This window comes from Accipiter gentilis, chromosome 30 (genome assembly GCF_929443795.1).
Source record: "Accipiter gentilis chromosome 30, bAccGen1.1, whole genome shotgun sequence".
Taxonomy (NCBI): Eukaryota; Metazoa; Chordata; class Aves; order Accipitriformes; family Accipitridae; genus Astur; species Astur gentilis.
Genome location: NC_064909.1, coordinates 11272501 through 11285097, shown reverse-complemented (window position 1 = coordinate 11285097; position 12597 = coordinate 11272501). Strand labels below are relative to the sequence as shown.

The following is a 12597-nucleotide window of genomic DNA, read 5'->3' as shown; positions in this document are numbered from 1 at the left end:
AAGAGGTAAACAAATCTATGCTAAGAAAAGTATCTTCTGTGAAAAGCACAGACTTACTACGTTTAGATACATAAAAATTATAAAACTTTACCAAAAATCATTGCTAAAATTATTGGTATTACATTGAAATATATTTATTTGTTTTGATTCATATTCTAAGGCTTGCACTGGAGGTGGATGTTCAGTAAGTGAAGCTAGCACAGCTCTAACAGAAGAGAGTACACCAGAAGTTGTTCCTGCTCCAAAAGCCCAGTCATATTCGTCTGACTCCTTTAACATCTCATGGACTAAGCCTGAGTATCCGAATGGTAAGTGAACTCTTTTAGCCTCAAGTTAAAAAGATGATTAGTAAAGGTAAATTAATATTCTAAATGGCAGCTTATATGTGGTGCTTAATTTTTAATGATCATTTTAGCACATAAAATACCTGAGATAGTATCATTGTCCGCAGCTAGGAGATTGTGGTTTTCAGCCTATCGTATGGTTTCAGTGGCTCAAAAGTGCTCCCTTTTGATAGTTCTTGTGTACTGCATCTCATTGTTTAATGTTTTCCAGGACAGCTAAGCTGAGGAATAGGCATTCTTGGAGAATATCAGTCTAGGATGTTCATTTCACCCTCTAATAAAACATTAATTTATGTTACATTAATTGTTATGTAATAATCATTAGATTTGTGTTCCATGTAGTCATCTTGAAGTTATATATTTCCATGGCTATGGAAGTTAAATTATATACCTTCTTTTGTTTAGAAATGTTTTCCATTGTGAAATATCCATGTGTAAAACTTTTGGACAAATTTTATATTTCTAATATTGCACAGTATCGTAGGGCCTTGGAATTCACCTTGATTTTATTATGCCTACAACAGTTTAAATCACAGCAGAAGATTTTATGCAGAAATCACTGAATTTAAAGCAACAGAAATGTTTTTCTTCATTGGCTTATCTTATTGACATATATCAGTTATTTATCACAGAGTTTTCACATGAATTTCATTTTTCCCCACTTTCAATTGTGGTAGACCATGTCCTACTTATACAACTTCACTACAAGGCACTTTAAATGATTGCCCCCAAATTGCTGATTGTAAAGCTACATATATGTAATATTCTGTAATGTTGTACATTACTTTTAGAAAGAAATAAGACTATGTCATCTGCTGTTAAATAATGTATTTCATATTTTATGATTCTTTGTCTGGAAGTCATATTGGAAGATTTTGCCTCCCAGCCCCTTCGAAAACCTTTAACCCCATTTCTAAAACCCCATCAGCATACCTGGCAAAGGCTTGGAGGAAGGAAAAAGGGGATGTGTAAGGGATGGGGGCAGGGACTAAGGGGGGAAGGAAGGCAGGATGGCCATGTATGTGGCTTAGTGACTAAAGTCTGAATAATGTTCAATGAAATGGGCATTTTTTTTACATGTAATAGTTCATGTCAGGACCTGACCCTGTTATCCTTGCAATGTGGGAAAAAATTCATAGTTTAGAGAGTGGTTTAACTAATCAAAGAAATATAAATATATACATACATACATTTATATATGCATATCAACAGCACAGGATAAAGAACTATAGTTTGATAAATAAATTTCCACAAGCTTCCTTTAAAACAACTAAAAGTTGGGAATACATGAGTAAATTTACAGGTTGTACCTTGTTGTTAATACAGCATTTACTATGTACAGCTTGGCTCTTCTTTTAAATACAATAAATAGGTTGTTAGGAAACAACTGAGGGCGTTAGTGCACCCTCAGTAAGTTTGCAGACGACACCAAGTTGGGTGGGAGAATTGATCTGCTTGAGGGTAGGAAGGTTCTACAGAGGGATCTGGACAGGCTGGATCGATGGGCTGAGGCCAATTGTATGAGGTTCAACAAGGCCGAGTGCCGGGTCCTGCACTTGGGTCACGGCAACCCCATGCAGCGCTACAGGCTTGGGGAAGAGTGGCTGGAAAGCTGCCCGGCAGAGAAAGACCTGGGGTGCTGGTCAACAGCCAGCTGAATATGAGCCGGCAGTGTGCCCAGGTGGCCAAGAAGGCCAACGGTACCCTGGCTTGTATCAGAATAGTGGGTCCAGCAGGAGCAGGGAGGTGATTGTTCCACTGTACTGGGCACTGGTGAGGCCGCACCTCGAGTCCTTTGTTCAGCGTTGGGTCCTTCACTACAAGAAAGACATTGAGGTGCTGGAGCACGTCCAAAGAAGGGCACCGAAGCTGGTGAAGAGTCTAGAGAATAAGTCTTACGAGTAGTGGCTGAGGGAACTGGGGTTGTTTAGCCTGGAGAAAAGGAGGCTGAGGGGAGACCCTATCACTCTCTACAACTACCTGAAAGGAGTCTGTAGCGAGGTGGGTGTCGGTCTCTTCTCCCAAGTAACAAGTCATAGGACAAGAGAAAATGGCCTCAAGTTGCACTAGGGGAGGTTTAGATTGGATATTAGGAAAGATTTCTTCACTGAGAGGGTTATCAAGCATTGGAACAGGCTGCCCAGAGAAGTGGTGGAGTCACCATCCCTGGAGGTATTTAAAAGGCATGTAGGTGTGGTGCTTAGGGACATGGTTTAGCGGTGGACTTGGCAGTGTTAGGTTAACGGTTGGACTTGATGATCTTAAAGGTCCTTTCCAACCTAAATGATTCTATGATTCTATGAAATACAATAAATAGCTTGTTATGAAAGCTGTGAATCTGAACTGAATGAGCAACAGACGTGACAAGAATCAGGGGAGCTTTATAAAAGAAATTATATTCTTCTGTCCCTTGTCCCTTCATCCATGGAAGCTAGAGGCTTCAACAGCCTTGATTACAACACTGTGCACCTTTATACTGGGGTTTTGAACAATGTGTTTAGGTAATTACCAAATTTGCCATATAGCCGACTCCTCTGTAATCCTGAATACACCCTGTGTAGGCCTCCCAAATGTATCTCCCCTTTAAAATTGTTCTCTGGTATTTTCACATCTTTTCACTATTTGAAGCCCATAGAGTATTTTTCCCTTGGCGCTGTGGTTACTCTTTGCGATATGCAGATACTATGCGTGTTGCTGTTAGAGGGTTTTCCTTAGGGTCAGAACTGATGGAAGGGATTCAGCGAATTCAGCTGCCACTGTCCTGCCTTGCAGGGAAAGGCTGCTGCTTTTCACCTGCAAGCTCTTGCTGAGTGGTTAAGAGTGGAAGAATTGCTATCTCATGAGCATTTGGCAGCCAGAAGGGCATTAGGGGAGCAGGGACTTTGTTTTTTCGCCATAGCATGCTCACACTTGCACAATGAAAGGGTATGCAAATTTTCTCTCATTTTTCATCTTCTTCTTCCCCACTTTTTGGGGAGTTGCAAAAAGATCATGTAACTAATAACACATTTTCCCATTCTCTTATTTCTTTCTTTCCAAGTTTCTATTTCCATCCCTTTATTGCATAAAAAGAATTTAAAAAAAAAAAAAAAAAAAAAAGAAGCAGCTCTATAACTTTTCACTGAGCAACTGCTTAATCAGGAAAGCTTGCATTGTTCAGTAACTTTGTTTTGTTTATTCTCAGCATATCTTTTGGGCTGCCTAGTGGCCACGTCATTTATAATCGCTCTCTGTGTCAATATTTTAAAACTGTGTGGGAGGCTGAAAAATATCACAGCTGAGGAGACTGAAATATGAGAAAGACCGGCAGAAGGAACTTTCCCTTAAATTTTCTTACTTCAGCATTTTACTGGTGTATTCTCATAGTCAGAAGTTCTAATGTAAGTTTGTTGTTTGGGTTTTTTTTGCAAAAATAAACTGCCACTTTTGGCTTAATTGGTTCAAACTCGGTGAGTTTTAGTCTACTAGGTGTAAGTAGTGCTTTTTGAAACTACTGAACTTGGCTTTGTTTCAACTGGAAACCTCAGAATTGCTGAGATTGTTGTGCCATAAATTGTAATCTCCTTGGTGATCTCTGGGGCCATTCCTTTATCTTCCTTCTCCTTTCTTCTGATGCTACATGATAGAAGTTACTGTTTATTTCCATGGGCTGAGGAAGCTTATTATATGTTGCTGTTGTTGAATGGGTGTGTAGCGTGACTGGGGTTTGAACAGCATAGACTTTACTAGGCTCTCTTGATACACATGGACTCCAGGTGCTTGCCACCAACTAGAAAAAGTTAAGGGGGATTAATATGCCACCCTTGAGGCCAAAGGTGGCAAATAGGATTAAAGGTTACTTGGCTTTTTCATAAAGATGGTGCAATGGGGGCAGTCAAGCTTTGAGATAAGGGACAATGTTGATGTCAAAGGCTAATGTTATCCAAACATGGATATTGAATTTCTGGGCTCTCGTTTTGGTTGAATTTAAGGCCAATTTACATTATTTTGTGAAAAATTTTCATTTCATAGAAAATGGAAAATGATACATCTAATTCTTAGTTGAAAGTTGCTTCAGAAATGTCATTTATGACATTTTCTACCAGGTGTAGAAAAAAGACATTTGAAAGATTATATGCTGAATATATTTGTAATATGCACATTTTTTGTGTCTTATTTTCAAACCAATAATAACTTGTTGATGGGACATGGCCCAGAAGTATGCCACTTTACAGCAGAACCCTTTTCTGTTTCTATCACATACACGCCACATGTAGATAGTGTAATATAAGCAATATTGACCATTTAGTTGGGGGCAAGATACGAAGAGGCTTCTGAAATGACATGTGGCATCAGATATTGTTTTGAGCCTTCACTATTCTTGTGGCCTCCATAAAGAATCATGTATTCTTCAGAACATATCCATTAAAGTCTTGCCACATAGTTTGAGGTCTGCTTTTTTAAAATCCATTCACACAAAAAAGTGACCTAATCTGTTTTCACCATTGAAAGTTTTCCTGAGAATGGTCACTTCTCAGAAAACGTCACTTGTATACAGGTCATAGATAAAATCAAGTCTTGATTTGGACTGTCTCTGCCAAGGCTATATGGAATTTGTATGGGAAATATTAGGTATAGTAAAAACTGATTTATAAAATTATTCAGCGAACTAATCCAATACTTGTTCCTGCAAATCCTTGTGCTCGTGAGAGATGACTTGTGTTTGTAGTCAGTGAAATTGATGTAGGTAAAAGTGTTTGCTTAAGATTTGACCTCTGGATTGTACCTTAAGAGTAAAGTGCTTGTAGCGCTTTAGATTCAAAACCTCTTTTCATCTTTAATGTCTGGAATATCATTGACAGATTATATGGCTTTATGCAGGAAGGGGAAAGGAGAAAGAAAAAGGGAAGCGTGTGTAGCTTTCTTCAGTTTAATCTTAATTTGCATTGTTGGATTTCTATTCAAATGTGAAACATAGTTGTACTATAGTCAATAGAGTTTTTGTCTTCAGTGAAACCCAGATTTAATGTAGCTACCTGGACTTAATAATTTTGAAGAAACGGCATCTTTTAATGGTGACCATGTGTCACTCGTGAAGCCTTGTAAATAATCACAAAAATGCGCTAAACTCTTCAATATTTCATGGATGGTAAACTTCAGGAATGTCTAGCAAGTCTTGTGAAGTACATAAACTTCGGGCCAACTTTGAACTTTTTTCTCAGTATGGTTTGGAAGCATATACTGGTGAAATAGAGAGGCTAAGTTATTTATTCCTGGCAAAAAAGAATTATTGCCTAATTTAGAAAAATTACTTCACATCTTGAAGGCAGACTACTAGCCCTTTTGTTCTGAAATGTACTTCTTTTCTTTCTTTTCATTCTGTAATTTTCTCCATCAGAGTAATATATGGCAAAGGCAGAAATAAAATCAGCTTATTAACCGTGATTGTTCTCTGACAGTACTAAGATCACTAACAAAAGCTCACAATATTGACCAGCAAGCTGCTCCTCAGAGTGTAGATGCTGCATAGTGCTGTGGTTTAGGAACGCTTTAAAATAATGGTCCAGTTAATTAATACTTAGTTACAGTGGGGATCCCATAGAGGTGCATATGACACCCACATTAATATCAAATGATCTCATTATGATTCGTGCTGTTACCATAAACATCAAAGGAATTAATAGTGACTTGTCCATTACTTTAAAGGGCTAGTGCTACTGCTATAGGTACTTAAAGTACTTCAGTGTTTGGGGTTTTTTTCCCCTGTAAAACACATCCTTAATGCCAGCATTCACATTTTTCCTCTGAGATAAATATAATATTTTTTAATACATAGATATATATAATTTGTTTATTTAGTGTAAGGCAAATATCAACCATTAATGCCCTTGCTTTACAAGCAACTAGACACAGAACCCCAAGGGATTTTTGCTTTAGGAAGCCTGTCAAATGTGGTAGGATTGATAGTGTGAGATTTACCAGGACTTCCTCCCACACACACATCTCTACTGTCTGACTTAAGTTTAGTCTCTCGCTTTTCTAGAAGAGAAAAGATTTGAGGAGTCTGTGAATCACTTCCCCATACTCTGCTGTGCATTGCTTTAGCATATAAATCTTTTGAAGTATAACTCTTCAAAGCCCAGCTGAAACAGTTGTGTATACACTTTTATTTACAAAGCATTTCTCCATTCAGTAGATGGGAGAATCTCTTCTCAATTTCAAACAGAATATTCCTCAATGTAGTTTCAAACAATTCAGACTGAGCTATATTTTCACAATACGAAGGTGTTTTCTATAATGGGAAGATGAGAAGGCATCCTCTGAACTGAACTCACTTCTAATGAATGCTATAGCTTTGCATTTATTGGCCTTAAGATTTCACAGTTAAATAGCTTTTTAAAAAGGAGAATATTCCAAAGTGAGAAAGATGGAGGAATAGCCATGAGAAAAAGGATTCCGTTGCAAGCTCAGCTTCCAAAGTTGAAGCAAAACTGTCAAGTTCAGTCTTTAGTTCATTAAATTCAAAACACTGTTTTTGTATAATCTGTATAGGATTCATGCTATCCTATCATGCACCTTTGGAAGAACAGAGATTTAGATTTCCTTATAAATGAGATAAGCAATCACTTGCAATTTTTGACTCAGTATTAGCCAATTACACCAGAAGGACCATTCTTTCCTCTATCTAAAAGTCTTACTAATGTTTGTTTTGAGTTTGCAAATAGGTTTTCTTTCATTAGATTGAATAACTGAGGAATAGTTTACTTCAGGACTTTTTCTACAGCGTACTGAGAATGAAACAGCAATTCATACTATTTTGTGGTTTTGTTTAGAAAAGTGGGTAAACTGTTTTCCAAAAAACCCCCCAACCCCTGAATTAATTAAGTATCTAGTTGGCAAAATGAAGAAAATCTAAGAGAACTATCAACAAAAATGAGTATCAATGAGGCTTTTTGTGTGACAAAATTATTTCTTACCAATTTATTGTAGTTATAGCACTGGTCTGAGTTGTCCTTCAACGTTTCAATTATATTGTAGATCACTTTTTTTTTTTTTTGTCTAAAGCTGTTAAGATGTGAGATGGTTTTGTGTGTCTTTCTAGTTCTTGTTTCGATAGCCATATGCAGAGTAAGCTGTGAAACAGAATTGCCTCAGTTTTCCTGATTCCAAGGTGATGTTAGCTGCTTTCCAGAACCAAGTTTGTTAAGGGGGTAATCTTTCGAACAGTATAATTGTTTTGAAAAGATGCAATCCACTTGCACGGTTTTCAACAGTTAAAGATAGGAGAATGTGTTTCTTCCAAGTGTTGCGTACACAGTCCCACTAAACACTTATCTGCTTAACTGTAAACTGTTTGAAATACTACTACTACCACCCTAATGTCTGTAGCATTAGTTTTCTTCTAAACTCTGTCGCTCTTTAGATACTGAGAGCTATCACATTGTTTTATAGGTATCATTACTAGCTATGGATTGTATATGGATGGTGTTCTGATGCAAAATTCATCACAGCTAAGTTTTTATGCTTATGGACTTGCTCCTTGGAGTCTGCATTCCTTCAGAGTCCAGGCATGCACTGCAAAAGGTTGTGCTTTGGGTCCATTGGTGAGTACCTTAATTTGCATTCTGGCAGTGTAATAAATGTCAGATGACAGTGAATATCGGAGTAAATGGTGATGATTCACTCTGGTCAGTACTAACCCATCTGGCAAAATGTGACATTTAAAAAAAAAAAAAAAAAATCCTGTTTAAGAGCTGCTAAAGATTTGATAGGTCATTGTTAGGCACTGTTCCAAAGTAGAACATAGGTACAGTGAAGAAAGGCAAAATTTGAGGCTGAAACACACATTATTGAAATTAAATAGAGTTAATAGGTTCGAAAGGTGCAGATGTGCTTTAGCCAGATTTATAAGGACATATATAAAGAAAGAGTTACTGTTCCAGTAATGAGCAAATTTCTAGCTGCCTGACTGAAAGGACTGAAGTTAATTTGAGAATTGCTGAAGCCAGAAGTGGCAACAGGAGCAAGGAAAATATGGTGATTCGTAAATATCTTTTGAATGCAAGTATGTGATCAAAATATTATATTGGACATATTTTAACAGTCTTGTACAACACCCCATTTTTTCAGGATTTGAGAATACAGGAATATTGAATTTGACATGTGAAAAACAAGCCTTCTGAAGCTTTTTTATTTTGTTAAAGTTTTTTAGACATGTAGCTGAATTGATAAATCCAGTATGATTTCATAGTACTGTAGCTGACGAATAACTGGAATAATTTCTACTATGCTTAGTTTTGTTTTCAAGCATAACTGAGAAGGAAACCTGTGTTAATTCTGAGATTTAATTTTTTGTTTAATTCAGCTTTATGTGTGCACTTTCAATTTTGCTAACAAGAAAAGGAAGAAAAAAGAAAAAAGGAAGATTTGGGAGTTTGTCATGTTGTTCTGTTTATTTTTCCATCATAACTTATAGCATCACTATATTGTGCTCTGGGAAGAACTTCCAGATTTTATTTCTATGATATAATTCATTAGTCACATTTCCAATATTCTTTCCCAGATTGCTTTCTTTCAAATGCTGGTAACATCGTCTATCTGTAGAAGACTAGACTTTATAACCATTAAACATTTTATAGCTTGCTCTACTTTGAAGGATATTTACTCTTAAAAGCTTGAATGGCTTTTCGCCAGTTTTTCTTGCACATTTTTTACAACTTCACATATACCCCAAAAGCAAACCTTGTTTTAAGGTATTCGATGTCCAATAACCTAATCCATTGCGTTAATAGTGATGCTTAAGACAAGTTGTTACCAGACTTTGCATACAGATGAAATATGTATGTTTTCAGTACTTCTGTCCTATGAAATAGGCATCAAAACGACAGAACAGAATGGCAGTAGTTAGGGTTTTAAAAAATATTTTTAGTAGCCTTTTTTCACATCTCCACTGAACTGCAGACTCATAACTTAACTTTTCAAACAATTCAAAGTAGGGGTTGCTGTAACTGATACTCATCTGCATCCCATGATCAGTACGCAAACTGTTTTCCAAAGCCAGCGATCCATCTCTAATCACAGGAATTGAAGTACAACATCTTTATTTAGGCTCACCTAAGTGCTGCCAGGAAGTTAAAGCACTGCATCTTCATTTGATTTTTTGAAATATTTTTGTATCAAATACAGAATAAATCCAGCACTTAAAGAAGAACTGTTTTGCCTCTACTCTAAAGAGTATGGGAAACATCTTCCAGCAGTAAACTGATATGCTTCCAGCTATTTTCATTGCTGATCTTATGCTTAATGTGCCCTAATCAATGAATGAATGCTATGTGACCATCCTAAATACAGGATTTCTCCGGTTTATGTTTCTGAAGGTGGCTCTGAAGATCTTAATCAGTTATGAGAGCACTAGTAGTGAGTGTGTTTGAGTAAATCCTTTATTTGGGTTAGATAGTTTTTGTTCAACTTTTTTTTTTTCAGTGACTATGATTTATTTTCAGGTGAGATGCAAATTGGTAACACGTAAATTAAGAAATGCTAAATTTTAATCTTTTTCTAGTAAAGCCAAGATATTGCTTTTGTGTCTGTTCTAACTGGTTTTTGTTGCTTAAAAAGGAATAAAAATATGGGTTATCAAGAAATACTGTGACCTCTAATAGATTCTTTAGAGGAATTCAAGAGATCTGAAATTTTGCTGGGTTTGAAGTGTGTTAGCTTTTGTAAATATCCTGTAAATAAGTGGCAATGGTCAACACTGAATGTTCGTCATGTCAACACACTGCTATTAAACTTAAATTTCAGGTTTTTAGCTTATGTGTATGCTAGTACTTCCTTTTTAAACTTAGACGAATGACAAAGTTTTCCCAATATTATTATTATTCCTATCCTATGATTTAGTGTTACTTATATGATAGCAGAATATTTTTTATTAAGTTATTAATCAACACATCTGAAAGTATCACAGTATTGTGTATAAAGTAATGTTTAGAAAAAGAAATATGAAACAGGTTTCCTGTGCCATATGTTTATATACAGAATGTACATATTTTACACAAATATTATTTTCAAAATACACTGCAGAGGTGTAGCTGTAGAGGATACTACATATACTGATTCAAAACAGTGTTTCAGTATTTTTTTATACTGGAAGGAATAGCAGGTCATAAAGAAAAGGCCAGAGACAATACAGCTGTTGCAGCTGTTTAGGATGTGGTACAGTTTGCTACAAATTCATACTGGTTTAAGAATATTTTAATCCTCTTCAGCAGAAAAAGTAGTTTGTATTCATTTCTCCATGTTTCTGACATGGTGAGATTGGAGTACCTGCAATTAGCCGCACAACATTACAGGAAATTACTTTAGTTTAGAAAGGGCATTTTAGTCAAATTCTTCCATAAGGATGTTTTTGACTGAAATATCCAAATAACCAATGTGACACTGATCCAATAAATCTGTGAAGCATTTGTTTATCTTTAAGCATGTACTTTATCCTGTTGACTTTACCACAGCTGCTCACCTATTTTAAATATAATAGAGTGTATGTATATGGAAGTATGTGTAGAGATATTAATGCGCATCAAAGATATAGCCTGGCACTTGTAAACAATAAGCTTTCCAAATTTTACATGCTAAAAACTAAAACATTTGTGTTTCAAGGACAGAGAAAGTATGTTTGGTTATTTTGATGACAGAGCAGGTGTGGCAGATTAAAAATAGCATTTATTAGCACTCCCATGAACTTGCAGCTGAGAGGCACTTAGAAAGGTGTGAAACCGTCTTATACCTTAGAAAACACCAAATAAATAATGTATGAGAAACAAACTTGTTGCCATAAATAACATAATAGCAAACTGTTTTGTTCTGTAGCACTGAATGTTTACTACCAGTTGTGAAATTTAAAAACTTAATTTCTATAATTTTGGATGAGTATTTATTTATATAAAAAAATCTTTCATATTCATTACATTTTCTAGCTCTTTTATCATATTTTGTTTTTTCTCTAATGATCTGCTTTTTATTGCAGCTTAAATTCATCAGGTGAAATTAGATGTTAATTCAAGGACCAACCAATATTCTGCAAAGGATATTTTTTCTCTATCAAATATCTATAGTAATTTTCTACAGCATTTACAGGCATCTTCCTTACAGTTGTCTTTTAAAATGCAGAAACTAAAAAAACCTGTGGTCTTCTCTTGCTGCTTCCTCCCCTAACACTAAGCCGAGATCATTCATCCACACAAGGTGCAATGGTGTTTTCAATAAGAAATTAATCTTTCATTCTTTTCTAGTATTTATTTCCTGTTCCTTACAGGGGTCTTCGTGTAAAGTATGTTAGCTGCTGGACAGCTTCAAACAAATGTAGATGAAAGGAAAGTAAAATGCTTAAAAATTAGGACACCTGCAGTGTTACGTCTTTTTCTAAAGAAATAACTTTTCTTAAAATTTTGCATTTCTCATTCCTTCTCTGTTTGTAAACTATGGCAACAAACCTCAATCTCATGGTTGAATTTACAGGTAGAAGCTCGGACCATGGAAGCTTCCCCTGAGGGAACAGTTGATATATTTGTTACTGTTGATGGGTCCAAAGATGTTCAATTAAAATGGCTTGCCCCAAATAAACCTAATGGAAAATTGACCTACACAGTCCTTGTCACTGGTCTCTTCTATGCTGATCAAGGTAATTTTTTTCCTTTATAGTAAGTCTAATGATGGCATTGATATTCCATTTCAATTTTTTAAAAAATTCCTTTAGCACTAAATATTTCTGCTTTTTTTGCCACTCCATTGATTATTTTAGAATTATCAATTTTATTCTTTAAGAACTGCTGCTTTGATTTATGGTGCTTTACATTTGTACAAACACATAAATTGGCAAATAAAGATAAGCCCTCTGCACAAATTTAGTCTATAGATATACACACGGAGTCTTATCTCACAACCTTCACTCAGATAAGGAAGCTATACTCAGAAAATTCCAGTTGGTTTGCTTATATAAGTTGGAGCCATTCATGAGATCTGTTCATAATATGGTTGATAGTGGGTATATTTGAAATTTATATAAGGTGCCGTAAAAAAGTAAGGCTTACAAACAGCCAGCTACCTAAAAAAGTATGCAATGAAATCAGACACTTATTCCTAAAAAAAGGAAAAGAAAACCTACTCTTTATTTCTGTATAACAAACAGACTTCCCATGTGATACAGAAGCCTGAAAAGTAACAGTTATCTGTGAAACCTTACTGTATTGTGGGCTGCTGTTCTGTTTCCGCTGGT

The 12597-nt window shown here is 35.8% G+C and overlaps 1 protein-coding gene across 4 annotated transcripts in view; it reads left to right on the top strand.

Moving 5' to 3' along the window:
• The window catches only part of USH2A (usherin), a 394090-nt gene that overhangs the window by 203565 nt on the left and 177928 nt on the right, over positions 1-12597 (top strand). For all 4 annotated transcript variants that reach the window (XM_049833600.1, XM_049833601.1, XM_049833602.1 and 1 more), the window contains exons 35-37: positions 161-308; positions 7776-7927; positions 11841-12003. In XM_049833600.1, the coding sequence (XP_049689557.1) occupies positions 161-308; positions 7776-7927; positions 11841-12003 (463 nt within the window). The remainder of the gene's footprint in view (positions 1-160; positions 309-7775; positions 7928-11840; positions 12004-12597) is intronic.